At 44.7% G+C, this 18,172-nt stretch overlaps 1 protein-coding gene across 2 annotated transcripts in view; it reads left to right on the top strand.

Moving 5' to 3' along the window:
* The window catches only part of LOC139263058 (dedicator of cytokinesis protein 2-like), a 770,661-nt gene that overhangs the window by 617,992 nt on the left and 134,497 nt on the right, over positions 1-18,172 (top strand). For both annotated transcript variants that reach the window (XM_070878576.1, XM_070878575.1), the window contains exons 36-37: positions 5,246-5,286; positions 15,442-15,532. In XM_070878576.1, coding sequence (XP_070734677.1) covers positions 5,246-5,286; positions 15,442-15,532 — 132 coding nt within the window. The remainder of the gene's footprint in view (positions 1-5,245; positions 5,287-15,441; positions 15,533-18,172) is intronic.

Genomic DNA, 18,172 nt, shown 5'->3' with positions numbered 1-18,172 from the left:
GCTCAATAACCCACCAAACTTCAGACTCACAAAATGAGGAAGGGGAATTTAATTAAGGTGTCAGCTTTGGCCCAGTAGTAGCACTCTCGCCTCTGAGCCAGACGGTCATGGGTTGCATGTTAACAGGCAGACAGGAAATGACCACCTGATCCATCAAGCCTGTCCCAGTTACAAAGCAACAAGGCCTCATGACACCCAGTGTATCTCCCAGTAGTAGTCATACAAACCCCCAGGTGAGGCAGAAAAAAGCAAATCTTTAAAAAAGCCCTAGACCATTTCAGGGGGAAAAGAAAGTCTCGAAAATCCATCTCCGACCATGTTAGGCGATCAAAAACAAGTTCCGAGAAATCACTCCACTCCAGAGACTTGGGCATGTAATCTAGGCTGACACTGAGAGAGAGCTGCACTGTTGGAGGTGAATGAACACTGAGATGCCACAGCGCAGTTGCATTATTTAATGACGTCAAACCAGCCCCGATGGCTTACTTATGTTGCAGGTTTTAAAAACATATTCACTTTTTTTAAATTTCAAAATATACTTTATTCATATAAAAAATTGCACGATACATTGGAAAGCAGTTCAGTTCATTTGGATGCGGTCAGCAATTCCATACAATACATTTGGATGCTGATGGCAGTTCCGTTCAATACATTTGCCTGCTTTACATTTCGAGGTACATTTCAGTACAATCCAGGATACATTGTAATACAGTCATCAAATTACGTTACATGTGGCATTATACAGTACACGGAATGGGTGAGGGTACAGTTACATTTCTTTGCAACATACATTATTAAACAGAACTTGTATTGTATATGGCACTACATAGGTTTTTCAGATCATGGTACTCTATGTATACAAAAAGTTTACAAGTACAGCCCGAGGGGGGTTTATACTGATTCCAGCCCCTGGGTTTACCGTGGCAGAAGGGCTTTAAACTGTGGATCTTCCCCACCGTGACTTTGCGGCGACTGCACCAATTTTTAGTGTGTCCCTCAGCACGTACTCCTGGATCTTGGATTGCGCCAGTCAGCAACACGCAGACGTGGACATCTCCTTGCTCTGAAAGACCAGCAAGTTTCGGCAAGACCAAAGTGCGTCTTTCACCGAGTTGATGGCCCTCCAGCAGCAGATGATGTCTGTCTCGGTGTGTGTCCCTGGGAACAGTCCGTAGAGCACAGAGTCCTGTGTTACGGAGCTGTTTGAGATGAACCTCAACAGCAACCACTGCATCTCCTTCCAGACCTGCCTTGCAAAGGGGCAATCCCGAAGGAGATGGAAAACAAATTCACTTACCAATTTTCTCCCACTCTTGTATTTTCTCCTGATGCAATTAACTCCTGCCAGGGTCCAGTTCCCCATGCACTGGCCACCCTCCAATACGTCACATAAATGTGAGAGCCTAGACTGTGAGCATGAGGCTATTCAACTATTGGGGTATCACAGCAAAACATACTCGCGTACTATCTAGCAGCAACCACTAGGTAACAATTAGGAGCAGAATCCTTGGCCGATTTGCTCGAGCGTAACCCAGCAGTACTGTGGGCTAATTGTTCTGCCGCTACTGACACCCTGGGTGAGATCAGTTAGCTCAACCCAGACCTGGGGTCATGTCTAGGGCAGAATGTCATGGGTTCAAGTCCCACTCCAGAAACTTGATCACGTGCAGTACTGAGGGAGTGCTTCAGTGTTGGAGGTGCCATATTTTGGATGAGTTGTTAAACTGTCTGCCCTCTTGGTTGGACATGAAAGACCTCATGCCATTGTTCACCAAAGTAGATAATCTGCTCATTATCTTAGTGCTGTTTGTGGGATCTTGCTGTGCGCAACTTGGCTGCCGCGTTTCCCACATTACAACCGTGACTGCACTTCAAAAGTACTTCATTGGCTGTAAAGCACTTTGGGGCAATTCCAAGGTCGTGAAAGACGCTATATAAATACAAGTTCTTTCTCTTTCTTTTTTTTCACTACCTCTAGCTAAGTATGGCAGGTGTGTGACCAACTCTAGGGGAATAAATTTCCTCGGGGGTTCCTCCACTCCTCAGCAGAGGCCCCACGACGTTCCCAGCACAGGCCTCTTCCAATGCTGTTCTGACACTGGCCACTAGGAGGAGCACGAGAAGCTGACTTCTTCCTTCCCTGTGCGGAAGCTCTTATTCTGAATACCCCCATGACTGCTCACCAAATCATGATGGAAAGCCACCATGGTTGGGGTTCAAGGTATATTCCCAACACCCTACTTCAAAAGAATATCAATGTATCAGAAGCTTAAAAAATGCCCTTATCTCCCTCTGGAACAAAAATAGTTGATCAAACCTCTCTTCGCGAAGACAGTTTTTCTTTAATCTTCTATCACCGTGGGCACGTGACAGCCTGAATCCTTCTCACATCTCATTCAGTGTTTAATTCAGTCTCTCTTTCTTCTTACAGTCGTCAAGTTTTTAAAACCCAATCTTAATGCCACCTAGCCATGATATACCACTTTACTTCTTCTTTTATTCCTCTCTTTCCAACCTTTACCCGTGTCCCACTTTGTTGGCCCCAATACTTCAACTCATCAAAATTAATATGGAGCCCCTCATTCAGGAGTAAGGAATAATTCCAAGTGGATTTCAGGAGGAGGAACACATCTGCCACGGATAGTTTCCACACACACAAATAGCCCATGGAGAAATACCTTGCTGCTCCACTGCACTTCAATTACTATTTTATTGCTTTGATTTGATTTTCAGCAAAATTAAGACGTTAAATTATAATGTATTGTAAGTTGACAGCTAATTTACACACAGAAAGATCCCACGAGCAGCAGTGAGACAATGATCAGATAATCTGTCTTTTAATGATATTGGATAAGTATTGGTCAACTCCCCTGCTCGTCTTCAAATTGTGAAATAGCATCTTGTACATCCAACCGAGAGAGCTGAAGGGGCCTCGGTTTAATGTGCAGCTCCATGTTTCTCATACAATCTCTGCTTCCACACCCAAGTAGCATAAAAACAGAACATTTCTTAACAATTAAAGTGTCTAAGAAATCCAGGGATGAATTTTGCATCCTGTTCTAGCACTTTCTCACTTCCTTCCAGTGTGTTAAACATATCCAACTACAGGCTGTTAAACATTAAACTTATCAGCTGCCTCTTTGTGATTTCTAATGTTTCTCTGTTGTTGTTTCCTTCCCTTCATTTGGTTCATCCTCGTACCTTTGCCTCTTGTCTCCATTGCTGTTGAAATGCTAGTCCATACCTTCATCACCTTGACCACTCCAATGTACTCTTGGCTCCGCAAATTACAACTCAGTCAGAAGGTCAAGCCTCATGTCTCCCCCAACAACAACCATAACGTGTATTTATATAGCACCTTTAATCTAGTAAAACGTCCCATGACACTTACAGAAGCGTTAGAAAATCAAATTTGACACTGAGCCACGTAAGCAGAAATTAGGGCAGATGAACAAATGCTTGATCAAAGAGGTAGGTTTTAAGGAGCATCTTAGAGGAGGAAAGAGAGGTTTAGGCAGGGAGTTCCAGAGCTTATGGCCAAGGCAGCTGAAGGCCTGGCCACCAATGGTTGACCGATTATAATTAGGGATGCTCAAGGGGCCGAATTAGAGGAGCACAGATATGTGAGCGTATGGGGCTGGAAAAAATTACAGAAATAGGGAAGGGCAAGGCCAAGGAGGGATTTGGAAACAAGATTGAGAATTTTAAAATTGAGGCATTGCTTAACTGGGAGTCAGAGTAGGTCAGCAAGCATAGGGATGATGGTTGAATGGGATTTGTTGTGAGTTGGGATATGGACAACAGAGTTTTGGATCACCTCAAGTTTACATAGGATAGAAGGTGGGAGGCCAGCCAGGAGTGCGTTGGAATAGTCAAGTCTAGAGGTAACAAAAGCATGGATGAAGGTTTCAGCAGCAGCTGAGCTGAGGTAGGGGCAGAGGTACAGAGGTAGAAATAGGCGGATGTTACAGAGGTAGAAATAGGCGGTTTTAGTTATGGCGCAGGTATGTGGTCGGAAGCTCATTTCCGGGTCAAATATGACACCAAGGTTGTGAACAGTCTGGTTTAGCCTCAGATAAAGGTAGTGAGAGGGATGGAGTGGGTGGCTAAGGAACGGAGTTTATGGCAGGGACCAAACAATGCCTTCAGTCTTCCCAATATTTAATTGGAGAAAATTTCTGCTCATCCAGAATTGGATGTTGGACAAGCAGTCTGACAATTTAGAGACAGGGGAGGGGTAAAGAGAAGTGGTTATGAGGTAGAGCTGGGTGTCGTCAGCGTACATTTGGAAACTGATGCTGTGTTTTCGGATGATGTCACCGAGGGGTAGCATGTAGATGAGAAATAGGATGGGGTCGAGGATAGATCCTTGGGGAGGAATACCAGAGCTAATGGTATGGGAGTAGGGAGAGAAGCTGTTGCTGGTGATTTTCTGGCTATGGTTAGATAGATAAGAATGGAACCAGGCGAGTGCAGTCACACCCAGCTGGACGACAGTGAAGAGTCGTTGGAGAAGGATGGAGTGGTCAACCGTGTCAAAGGCTGCAGACAGGTCAAGAAGGATGAAGAAAAGAAGAAAGGATGAGAAGCACCCCACTGAGTCTCACACTTCCTACCAACCCCATCTTCTCCAGGCTCCAGTGGGTCTTCAGATAGACTTCAAAATCCTCGACTTTGCTTTCAGATGCCTCCGTGACTTCACCTCACCCTACCGCAGTGATCCAAGCCAGACCTACAGCTCCATATTCATGCTTTTCCCCTCTGGCTACTCCTGATTCAACCATCGATGACTACTTTTTCAGTGACCATACCTCATGTCTTCTGGAGTTCTTCCACTAAAGCCCTGCATTGACACCAGCCTTCTTGCTCCATAATTCGCTGTAAAACCCTTTTATGTGCCCATGCCTTGTCCCCTTCCCGCAACCCTATCCGTTTTCCCTTCAAGCCTCACTGCTCTGGGTCCCCTATTCCCCTCCCCCGCCCCCAACTAGATTGCTGAGACACCTGTCTCTGTGTGTGAGGAGCAACCAGAGAAACGGAAGTGCTTGCCTGCTTGGCTTCAGCTTCCGATGAAAGTACTGTACCCACAACTTTCACCTACCTTCTCTCTTTACAGACCTACTTCCCGCATGGGCTGTTTTAGTCTGCTCCGGCCTTGTGATTGAATTCTCCTGCAAGATTATGAAGCTATTCAAAGTTGTGTGTGTTGTTTTAAATAACCAGATGCTATTGTTTCCTCCTGCAGAATTTCTACAAGGATATTAATCGGGAAGAGATGTACATAAGGTATGTAAATAATAACATTCAGTTATGACCGTGTGATCTGTCTTCTTTATAAGCTTAGCATCGCAGACTCATATTTCACATGACACAGTATGATGACACCCTGATTCCCATAATCGCTTCAACATTGTTTTCTGAAGTGAAGAGGAGAGATTGTATATTTGCTAATAAACAACAATATGCACGTTGCTTTAAAATTCAAATTGGGACCGTAGCAAATAGTTGGGCAATCAAGTAGGAGCAAATAGGAGCCAAGGCAAAGCTAAATCTCAGCTGAACACAGATAAGCTCATTTGCGTGCCATTGCATCTTATCAGGCTACAATCTACCCGAGTCTGAAATATGCTATCTCTAGCCCTTTCCTGAACCATTCTCAGAACCTGAAGGCAGTTTTGCTCAGCTTCTGGAGGCTTATGCGGCCAGAATGTTCTCTGGTCATATGGGTGAGTTTGGTCAGACTGATGGGATTCAGGAAATGAAGTAGAGCGTTAAAAAAAATACAAACTGTCACACATCTTTATCACCATGTTGTCACTGAGCCCTATGAATCAATCGAGTAGCGATATAACGTGGAGATCGAGCTTTGGACTCCATTATGACACTGTGAGAAGGTTCATGCAATTCCGACTCATCATAGAATCCTTATAACAGTCAAGAACCTCACAGCGGATAGGTAGTTTGGTGTATGGATTGATATGGGGATGTGACATATATGGGAGATGCATGCTGAGGTCAAGTATGCCCAATATAGAAAGGAAGACAATGACAAACAAACTCAACAGTTTGTTCCATTCCAACAGTCTATCGACTCTGGATCAGTTCCTATGGACTGGAGGGTAGCTAATGTAACACCACTTTATAAAAAAAGAGGGAGAGAGAAAACGGCTAATTATAGACCGGTTAGCCTGACATCAGTAGTGGGGAAAATGTTTGAATCAATCATTAAGGATGAAATAGCAGCGCATTTGGAAAGCAGTGACAGGATTGGACTAAGTCAGCATGGATTTATGAAAGGGAAATCATGCTTGACGAATCTTCTGGAATTTTTTGAGGATGTAACTAGCAGAGTGGACAAGGGAGAACCAGTGGATGTGGTGTATTTGGACTTTCAAAAGGCTTTTGACAAGGTCCCGCACAAGAGATTGGAGTGCAAAATCAAAGCACATGGTATTGGAAGTAATGTAGTGACGTGGATAGAGAACTGATTGGCAGACAGGAAGCAGAGAGTCGGGATAAACGGGTCCTTTTCAGAATGTCAGGCAGTGACTAGTGGAGTGCTGTAGGGCTCAGTGCTGGGATCTCAGCTCTTTACAATATACATTAACGATTTAGATGAAGGAATTGAGTGTAATATCTCCAAGTTTGCGGATGACACTAAACTAGTTGGTGGTGTGAGTTGTGAGGAGGATGCTAAGAGGCTGCAGGGTGACTTGGACAGGTTAAGTGAGTGGGCAAATGCATGGCAGATGCAGTATAATGTGGATAAATGTGAGGTTATCTATTTTGGGGGTAAAAACACGAAGGCAGAATATTATCTGGATGGCGGCAGATTAGGAAAAGGGGAGGTGCAATGAGACCTGGGTGTCATGGTTCAACAGTCATTGAAAGTTGGCATACAGGCACAGCAGGCGGTGAAGAAGGCAAATGGTATGTTGGCCTTCATAGCTAGGGGATTTGAGTATAGGAGCAGGGAGGTCTTACTGCAGTTGTACAGGGTCTTAGTGAGGCCTCACCTGGAATATTGTGTTCTGTTTTGCTCTCCTAATCTGAGGAAGGACGTTCTTGCGATTGAGGGAGTTCAGCGAAGGTTCAGCAGACTGATTCCAGAGGTGGCTGGGCTGTCATATGAGGAGAGACTGGAGTTTACAAAGATGAGAGGGGATCTCATAGAAACCTATAAGCTTCTGACGGGACTGGACAGGTTAGATGCGGGAAGAATGTTCCTGATGTTGGGGAAGTCCAGAACCAGGGGACATAGTTTTAGGATAAGGGGTAGGCCATTTAGGACTGAGATGAGAAGAAACTTCTTCACTCAGAGAGTTGTTAACCTATGGAATTCCCTGCCGCGGAGAGTTGTTGATACCAGTTCATTGGATATATTCAAGAGGGAGTTAGATATGGCCCTTATGGCTAAGGGGATCAAGGGGTATGGAGAGAAAGCAGGAAAGGGGTACTGAGGGAATGATCAGCCATGATCTTATTGAATGGTGGTGCAGGCTCGAAGGGCCGAATGGCCTACTCCTACACCTATTTTCTATGTTTCTATGTATAAGGGTACGGTTTTGTAGCAGTTTGAGAATTTGAATTTGGTTTAAAGAAAAAGCTGGAAATACAAAGCTGGTATCAGTAAAAGTGACCATGAAGCTGTCGGATTGTCGTAAAAACCCAACTGGTTCACTAGTCTCCTTAAGGGAAGCAAACCTACCATCTTTACCCGGTCTGGCCTATATGTAACTCCAGGCCCACACCTACGTGGTTGACCTTTAACTGCCCTATGAACCTAGCATGCCACTCAGTTGTATCAAACTGCTATGAAGATTACACAAGGATTGCAGCGGTTCAAGAAGATGGCCCAATGCTATTTTCTCAGGTCAACTAGCTATGGGCAATAAATGACAACCTTGCCAGCGACGCTCATATCTCGAGAATGAATAAAATTCTTCACATGTCACAGTTATCCTACTGCCATCTCTGAGAGGTTTTGGAACTTTTACTAGTTTGATGCACTGGTTAGATTGCTAGTTCACTCCCCAGTTAAACCTCAGTCTGTGTGGAAACATGTTGCAGTAACACAAACAATTGCAACATAACTACTCCTTCTAAGACTGAATATCGTCTTTTAGGTAAAGGCACAGTCTGATCTAATATTTAATTTGCAGACCAAAAAATCCAGGTTTGATTCCTATATGTTGCTGGGGCTGGAGGGGGGAAATTAGGTGAAATAATGCCTTCAGTGCTGGTCTTTCACCTCTGGGGCTTGAATTCAAATCCAGGCCACACTGATGAGATGAAAGGCTCCTCCGTCTGCTGGCTGCAAGGATCCTGTGTGAAATGGGTTGACCATTTTCCATCCTGTTCCGAGTGGGACTTGAACCTATAGTATAAGACTGTCCCTCATTCAACTGGCAATCTCACACAGCGAGGCAACAGGAAGGCTGGTGAGAAATGGCGGGAAGGGGAGGGGTGGGGGAAACTCCCACTGATGCAGTACAGAGCACTGTTGGGAGGTTTGTGCAGGAGCGAGGGGTGAGGCACTTTGGTGGGGCAGAGTTGAGGGAGCTTTACTAGCATCTCGCTGTGCTGTACCTGACCTGATAACACAATAAAAGTTCCATTCATCTGAAGCAGCATAAAGTATATATATATATATATACTTTTAAAATTGGCCCAAGGTTCCTGCACCCTAAAAGCCCCTGCTGTACACATGTATATGGGATGAGGACAGTATATGGCTGGGCTGTGAATGCCCCCCATGGTGGAACAGTCCACCGATACTCACTGGAGTCACATGTGGAGAACGGCCACTTAGATATGTCCTTGAGATCTGCCAGTGCACATGAAACTGTAAACCAGCAAGATTCCTCATGGTAAAAAGAAAGAAATGCATTTATGTAGTGCTATTCACAACCTCAGAACTTCCCAAAGCGCATTACCGCCAATGAAGTACTTTTTGAAATGTAGTGACTGTTGTAATGTTGGAAACGTGGCAGCCAATTTGTATCAGCAAGGTCCCACAAAAAGCAGTGAGATAATGACCAGATAATGGGGCTAGAATTTCCCCAAAGCCTGCCAGCGCCCGATTGTCACCCAAAAAAATGCTAAGGCTGGGAAGATTATCACCGGCGAAAACGTCCTGAAAAAACAATTTTAAATCTGCCCAGCGAAAAATATGGGCCTTGCAGCTCCAATCTGGGTGAAAAAGTGTAATTTCGGCTCGATTGGGCGGAGCCTATAGAAAATGGGCGAAAAGTAAAAAAATCTAGAAAAATTTACCCCTCGGCTGCAGGTTGGCCTAACACCAAAAAAAGAATTAAAATAATTTTTCAAAAAATATTAAAAAATCCAAAGAACATTCTCAAGACACTTTTAAATTAAATCACCCCAACAGATTTTGAAAATAAATAGTAAAAAATCAATCACTTACCTTTTTATTGCAGATCTACTTACCGACCGCCCAGCTCCGCTGATCCTCGTGGGCGGTTTTAAAAAAATTTTTTTATACTTACCTATAGGTCCCCACTGAGCCAAAGATTGCGCCAGGGTGATCTGTGGATGTTGCATGACAGCGGTTCGGTCCCCAGCGGGACTTCAAAACTGCCAATGTGCCTCAGCTGGGGAATTTTTTGCCGATCCGGTTCTCGTCCAAAACGGCCAATGCCACCGAGAAACCGGACGGTGAAAGAGTACAAATTCTAGCTCATTTAATGTCTTTTAGTGATGTTGAATGAAGGAAACTCCCCTGCTCTCTTCTTCGAATAGTGCCATGGGATCTTTTACGTCCATCTGAGAGGACAGACAGGGTGTCCGTTTAATGTCTCATCCAACAGTGCAGCACTCCCTCAGTACTATAGTGAAGTGTCAACTATTTTTGTAAAACTTTAAATCAAGTACTAGAACTGACAAATTAACAAATTATCAACAGCTCTACAACTATTTTTGTTAAATTAAATGTCCCTTTTTGACAAGGGCACTAGAACCCACAAATTAACAATTTAAAACTGTAAAGATAACTTTTATCAACTTAAAATTTGGTTGCCGGAAGTGATGATGCACTCCAGTCCCTCTGGCGCTCACCTCTCACGAAAGGCCGTGAGCGTACCGGTGGACACTGCGAGCTCCATCTCCAGGGACACCCGGGCTCGAACGTAACCGCGGAAGAGAGGCAGGCAGTCGAGCTGAACGACCCCCTTGACCGCCCGCTGCCTGGACCAGTTAATGGCCACCTTGGCCATGCCCAGGAGCAGTCCTATGACGAGGCCTTCCGAACTGTCTGCTCCCCTCCGCACAGGATGGCCAAAGAAGTGTCAGCCTGGATTATGGGCTCAAGTCTCTGGAGTGGGATTCAAATGCATGACCTTCTGACTTAAAGACGGAAGTGCTATCAACTGAGCCAAGTCCTTAAGAAAAGATGAGGTGGAATAAAATGGCCAAAAACTGCCAGTCTCTACTGTTAACATTTTCTGTGCCGTAAATGAATCAGCAGTATTAATCCTGTTCCCATCGCCCAGGGGGCAGAGTGGCGTGGAGAGTATATATATTGTATCACAATTGTGAGGCCTTTTCCTGCCTGTCAATGTTCATATGTAAATGATTTCTCGATCAGCCCTTCAGTATTTGTGCCCCTTTCTGCAAGTTCTGTTGCAGATCCCGCTGGTATGTCAGTGACATGGGTGAGTGGGGCGAAAGCTAAGTCATAATGTCCTCTGGCCCAAACCTAAATTAAACTCCCACATAAAACTAAAACCACATATATTATACAACAGATTGCTGTGCAAAGAGAATAATCTAATCCCAGCGCTCAGGTGGAACATATTGGATTTTGGCTGCCATAGTTTCTAATGTAATCGCAGCCTCTCAATTAGATTACTGCCTTGTAATCACTCCTAGGTATTAAAAAGAAACAAGTAAAATCTCTCACTAATTCGTAATCTTTTTCCGTCGGTTCCTGTGCTTTCGTGGATGCGTTTCCCTCCTTTTCTTTTGCCAAAGCACTTTATGAAACTCTTCCAATCGGCTTGGCGGGTCAGTGTAGCACCCGCGGTGGTCCAGAGCCCTGCAGATCAGGGGATGCCCAGGTTCTACATGCCAGCCTGTAGCTGGGCTCGGCCAGGCTGCGAGTTGTGGCCTCTGGGCTGGAGAGCTGGAAAATCGGCCAGGGGTTTCCGGTCTCGACTGTTGTCCAATGATCTCTTCTGGGATGTGGCAGATGAGGGTAGGATACAGAAGCTCTGCAATGCCCTGCGGGGATGGACAGCCTTGTCTAGGCATGCACACGAAGATGGTTAATTGGGTGAAGTGCCAGAGGGCAGCTGAGGCTGTACCACAGTTAGAGTCTGCAGCTTCAGTAAGGCCAGAGGGAACCCTGAGAAAATCATTGCAAAAAAAAAACACACGTTAATTCTGGCAGTCCTGAATTCCTCCTCCCTACCCTCCCTCATTATTATTTGGCACCACTAGGGCCATGTGTAGCAAGACTGAGAACCATGCCAAGCTTCAACCCAGCTGTACAGTTAACGCCTTAGCTACCAATCACAATGGTGTCAATCAAGGGCTTCTGGCACATGTCAGCCATGACAATCTGTGCCTCTGAGTCAGAAGGTTGTGGGTTCAAGTCACACACCAGAGACTTGAGCACAAAGTCCAGGCCAACACTCCTGTGCAATATTGAAGGAGTGCAGTACTGTCGGAGGTGCCACCTTTTGGATGAGAGGTTAAACCAAAGTCCTGTCTTCCCTCTCAGGTGGACCTAAAAGATCCCATGGCACTATTTGAAAAAGAGTAGGAGAGTTCTCCCCAGTATCCTGGTCAAAATTGAACTCTCAACCAATATCACCAAAAACAGATTTTCTGGTCATTATCGCATTGCTGTTTGTGGGAACTTGCTGTGCACTGCCGCATATCCGGCATTACAACAGTGACTATACTTAATTGGCTGTAAAGCGTTTTGGTTTTAAAAGTTGCTATAGAAATGCAAGTCTTTCACAATATCACAGTGCTTGACAGATTCCACAATGCCTTGTTCAAAAGACTACAAAATACCTATGTCCTAATTTGCTACTCCAGCTCAGCAATATCCCTACGTAAAAATGTTTATTTTTAAACCCCTTTTGTCACCTTCAAGATAAGGTGCAATAAGTTTTATATAAATAACTTTATAATCTTCGTATTTGTAGGTCACAAGCTTAGATTCCTGAGGGTTAATTCTGTAACCCCACAACCCCCTCAGGCTGCTGCGTTCACAGAGAGGGTGACTTGGACAATCGGGGCCACAGTGTAGTTGCCCCATCTCTGACCGGCATACCCTCTAAGCACAGCTTTCTGCTGGCATCATGGAACAGGACCTAAACTAAATTCACTGATCTCAGGTGGGACAGCAGTTTGAGCAATAACTTCCCCTCCCCCACCCCCCCCTGACAGAAATTAACAAAAAGACAACCATGGCTCCTGTTCCTGACTCTTATCCAGTGACTCTGATGAAAAGTAAGCATTCTTTTTTTTTTCTTGAGCAGAATTGAGATTGTGTCTTTTTGAACTGGTGTGACTTGGAACTGACCTACATTGGTTCCCTGTTCAATGCTTCGATTTTAAAATTCTCTTCCTGGTTTTCAAATCCCTCCCTAGCTATGTAACCTCCTCTAGCACTACAAGCCTCCGAGATCTCTGTGCTCCTCCAATTCTGGCTTCTTGAGCATCCTTGAGTTTCATCTCTCAACCATTCCCAGCCGTGCCTTCAGCTGCCTAGGCCCTAATATCTGGAATTCCTTTCCTAAACCTCTCCACCTCTCTCTCCTTTAAGACGCTCCTTAAAATCTACCTGTTTGACCAATGCGTTGGACACGTGTCCTAATATCTCTTTATGTGGCTTGGTGTCAAATTTTGTTTGTTGACGCTCCTGTGAAATGTCTTGGGATGTTTTACTACCTTAAAGGTGCTATATAAATGCAAGTTATTACTGTGTGTATCGGGTTCACAATTTCTACAGACAAGTAACCCATAGACAGTTTTCCTGAGAACATATATCAAGCTCAGGTGAAAATCTCTATGGAAGAAGTACAATAATGCATGCAATTAAACATCCAGTAGGATTGATTCTTGACTAAAATTCCCAAATCTTCACATAATTGAAGAGAAGACATTGAAACTCAAGTAGAAGAGTCAAGAGATTGACTAATAATCAGAAAATGCTGGAAATACACAGGTCTCTCAGTCTCTGAAAGAGAAAGTGCTACTCTTTCTTTCTCTTTACAGATGATGACTGAAATGTAGATTTGCAGAATTTTCTATTGCAGGTTGATCCTCCCTCATCCAGAACTCCCTTATCCAGAACCATCCCTCGTCCAGAACTATTCCCGGCCACCGGGTGGTGCATGCGCAGAATTCCCACATGAATAAATTGAAGTCCTTCCTCGCTGCTGACATCCTGCAATCACTGGCTTGACCCCACGATCCACCGCCCCTCCCCCCACCCACCCCCCAACGATCTCTCTGCCTCACTCCCAGCCCCAAGCCAGCCAGCCCCGATATCCCCTTGCTCAGTACCTGTACCATCCAATTTAACGTGACCATCCCTCATCAGGAAAAATCCCTTATACAGAACAGGCCGGCTCCCGAGGGTTCCGGATAGGGAGGTTCAACCTGTACAAACTTTTGAAACTTTTTATCTTTACTGAACTTTAATTAAGTATTTGTTTTGGAGACTGAACCACAGGAAGGATGTATTGCCCTTGGAAGTGGGCATATTGCAGATTCACCAGAATGATTCTGGGATTAAAGAGTTAAATTCTGAGGACAGGTTGCATAAGCATGGATTGTATTCCCTTGAGTTTAGGCGAAGGGCGATCTAATTAAGGATTTTAAAATGATAGGATAGATACAGAGAAACTCTTTCCTCTGGCAGGCAATCCAGAATAAGGTGGCACAATCTTAAATGGTCAGGCCATTAAGGAATGAAACCGGAAGCACTTATTCACATAAAGAGTAGTGGAAATCTGTCATTCTCTCCCCCAAAAGGCAGTGGATGCTGGGACAATTGCTTTCAAGTCTAAGGCATATAGATTTTTGTTGGGTGAAGGTATCAAGAGATACGGAAAGGTGAGTAAATGGAGTTAGGAGAAGAGGCACAAAGGAGAGTGGAGCTAAGCAAGGGGCTACAAAGGTGAGGGGAACTACGAGACAGATGCTCGGAGAGGAGTAAAGCAAGGGGGAGTAGAGCTGGGAGAATTAAGGTGGATTTTGGAACTGGGATGGGTGAGATAAAGAAGGGGAGCAAGGAGAGGCAATAGAAAGGAAAAGGGAAGTTCGGAGAGGGGACATAAAGAAGTTGGCATACAAGAGAAGGGGAGGATGGGGAGGGAATAGAAAAGAGAAGTGGTATTAAGAGAAGGAACATAAAGGAGAAGTTGAGCTAGGAGAGGGGAGTTAAAGGAGAGTGGCTGTAGGAGAAAAGAGCAAGGACAGGGGAGATAAACCCACTGTGGCACCTGCCTGAGTGTGATCTGCAGGCTCTATTCCTCCATCCGTCATTGATATAATTGGTGAAAAGGTGAAGCCCCAGTACAAATCCCTGTGGAACACCACTTGTCACATCCTGCCAGTCAGAGAACAACGCCTCTATCCTTGTAATATAGCTTCACCTAGTGAACTACTGCTCCACATAGTGGACTACTGTGGTAATGCAACTGCTGATGTATAATAATAAAAGGTCAGGTCACCTGACAAGTTACTGTAGAGCCTTCTTGTAAGTGTGTGTTTATGATGGCATAAAGAAGATATCACAACCCCTACTCTCCGCCTCCTACCTTCCAACTAAGAAAGGAGACCTAAAGCGAACAGGGAGCTCAAAAGAACAGGAGTTCGGAGTGAGAATATTACAGGAGCTGTGGTGATATAAAGGTGGGAAGGGGGGGGATAGGAGAGAGGATATAAGGGGAGGCAAAGCTAGAAGAGGGGAAATCCGGTGAAAGGAACTTGCTGCACAAATATTTGTTATGCAGTTCACAGAGTACTCCGGGGTGCCAGAATAATAAAGACATTACTGAAAATTACATTGAGTGATGTTATCAGTGAAACACTGAATGCATTCAGATTAAACTCCCCTCTGTGCCATTATAATACGGACGGGCAGAAACCTATTTAAAATAAATGGAGAGGGGGACTTGATATGAACATGTAATGCCTTCACACAACATCACTGACAGTAATTTCCAGTCTTTAACAGGATGCTCTACAAAGTCTTGTAACCAAACATTATCTTTGTATTGCATCCCTTGGGAACAATTATGTGCACTAATGAATGTTATTTTGACAATACCAATCATTGCAACCATCTAAACTCATGTAATTTATTTTTAAAAATTTAGAGTTAATTACAGCTCAGTAATTACATGGATGATAACAGCAATCTTCAGCATTTCTCCGTGTTTTGTTTGTGCTGTGCAGATATTTGTACAAGCTTCGAGATCTGCACCTGGACTGTGAAAACTACACTGAGGCTGCCTACACACTCCTCCTGCATGCTAAGCTGCTCAAGGTTAGAAATTTTCCTTTTAACGTAAGAATGCACAGCACTGAGTGTAGAGATGGGAAAGGTGCCAGTGTTTAACTATCAGATCCAAATGCTCCATTTGATGAATCATCATGCAAAACTGTAGCAGATGGAATTCAATATGGGGAAGTGTGAGGTCATCCATTTTGGACCTAAGAAAGCTCGAGTATTTTCTAACTGGCGAGAAGCTAGGAACTGTGGATAAGGAGAGGTTTAGGAGTCCAAGTACAGAAATCACTAATAGCTAGTAGACACAAAATAATTAAAAAGGTTGATGGAATATTGGACTTTATCTCAAGAGGGCTGGAATACAAAGAGGTGGAAGTTATCTTACAGCTGTGCAGAGTTCTGGTTTGACCACATTTAGGGCTAAAAATTCCGTAGCGCCCCCTATGGGGCGATAATTTTTGAATTCGCAGAAAATTATCGCCTGACGAGAATCATTTTCTGCTCCCGAGAAATTCAGCTTTAGCGCTCCAAGAGGGAAATGAAGTGTTAAATCAAGCGTTAACCACTTCTCTTAGGGCGCTAAAGTGCGAGAGCGGGACAGCAGCGGCAGAGCGTTGATCAATGTGGAGTGCAAAGATACCAGCATCGGAGGCTGATTCCTTCGCTTAAAGGGAAGGGCCAATGATGATGCACAATATAGTTCTGCTCAGTCCTGCGTTGAAAGGGGACTTGCGCGACTACCATTACAGCGCCAAACACTCTGAGAGTGGAGGGTTTGGACATCTCGCAACAATGAAGCTGCAATAACTTTCAGCAGACACCAGACTGGTAGAAAGAAAAAAGTTTGGCCTACCTGAAAACCACTGCTATTAATTAGCACTCCCCATATGGCCAGCATAGGTGACAACGCATCCTCTTCCTGCCGTTGTTGACATCCAGCGATACAGCAAGGGGCGGGAGCAGGCAACGGGGCGCTGCACACTTTATGATGTCTCAGTCTGCGGGGCACTAGAGACTGAGGCAATAAGTCTTAGCGCCAGTGCTAAACCGGCAGGGAAGTTTGTGGGCGACGCTGAATTCGCCCTGTTACTGTCCCCCCAGGTGCTGATGGGATGTGCAAAACAGCCGAATTTCTCCGCCTTAGAGTACAGTGTTCAGTTCTGGGCACTGCGCCTGAGGAAAGATATATTGCCCTTGAAGGGTGTGCAGCACACATTCACCAGAGTGATACCGAGGCTAAAAGGCTTAAATTATTAGGACCGGTTGGATAGACTAGGCTTGTATTCTCTGGAATATAGAAGATTAAGGGGTGATGTAATTAAAGCATTTAAGATGATCAAAGGAATTGGATAGAGAGAAACAATTTCCTCTGTTGGGGGGAGTCCAGAATAAAGGGATATAATCTTAAAAATAGAGCTGGGCCGTTCAGGGGTGGTGTCATAAAGCACTTCTTCACATAAAGGGTAGTGTAAATCTGTACTCTCCCCCCCAAAAAAGCTGTTGAGACCGGGGGTCAATTAAACATTTCAAAACTGAGATCGACTGATTTTTGTTAGGCAGTGGTATTAAGGATTACAGAACCAAGGTGGGCTGATAGAGTTAAGATACAGATCAGCCATGATTTAATTGAATGGTGGAACAGGCTCGAGGGTCTAAATGGCTTACTCCTGTTCCCATGTTCTTTACTATGTAGAATAACAACCTCCTTTTTTGGTAATGTATATTTTTCTCGCCACTTCTGCTAACTCTTGCTACCTTAAACACTGGCTGGTGCTCCAGTGGTTGGCTATTCCTCCAGGGAGTCTAGACAGGATGTACTGCAGCATTCGCCAAGGGTTCTTCGGTAGTGTCCCAAACCCGCGACCTCCACCATCTAGAAGCACAAGGGCAGCATGTGCATGGGAACACTATCACCTCCATATTCCTCTACAATTTACATATCAACCCGACTTAGACATTTATTGCTGCTCCTGCAACGTTGCTGGGTCAATATCCTGGAACTTTTTACCTAACAGCATTGTGGGAGCACTTCACCACACAGACTGCAGCAGTTCAAGCAGAAGGCTCAAGGGCCACTAGGGATGGACAATAAATGCCTGCCTTGTCGGCCCATATCCCAAGAACGAATAAAGGAAAAACTGAGTGCTGGAGGTCCATGTGGCCGTAAGCAGACATGAAGGTCAAACCCAATTCCTGTCCTCACCCAAAACCCGCACGTACTCACTTTCTAGCAGGAGTAACTGGGCAGAGGATTTTTCTGTCCCCAACACAAGGGCACAAAGCCAATTACAGGCCCCCTACTTCCATCCTGGCAGAGATCAGCTAACTCGCCATAGAGTGAGGATTGAATCTGGCACTGTCCTGGTCTGCCTGGTTCATCTACCCACAATTTTAACCAGGAGAAGCTTTTAATATTTATTATTATTTAAATAATAAAGTATTCTTTTTAGGGTCTTTATCGCTCCCAGATACAAGCAGAGAAGCTGAGCTGCATAAGGGCACAGCTAGTCTTGATTATTGGGCAGTGGTCATGGGATAAGCATGAGCCAGGAAGCCACTTGCTGCATAATTTACATGCTCATTGTCCTAAGGTTGGGTACGGTGGTTGTGGGGGGTTAGCTAGCAGGGGAGGGCTTAGGTAGAAAAGGATCTAAGGAAGGGCGCCAGATACTGAAA

This window comes from Pristiophorus japonicus, chromosome 4 (genome assembly GCF_044704955.1).
Source record: "Pristiophorus japonicus isolate sPriJap1 chromosome 4, sPriJap1.hap1, whole genome shotgun sequence".
NCBI lineage: Eukaryota > Metazoa > Chordata > Chondrichthyes > Pristiophoridae > Pristiophorus > Pristiophorus japonicus.
The sequence above is the reverse complement of the archived record's forward strand: the minus strand, read 5'-3'. Positions and strand labels throughout refer to the sequence as shown.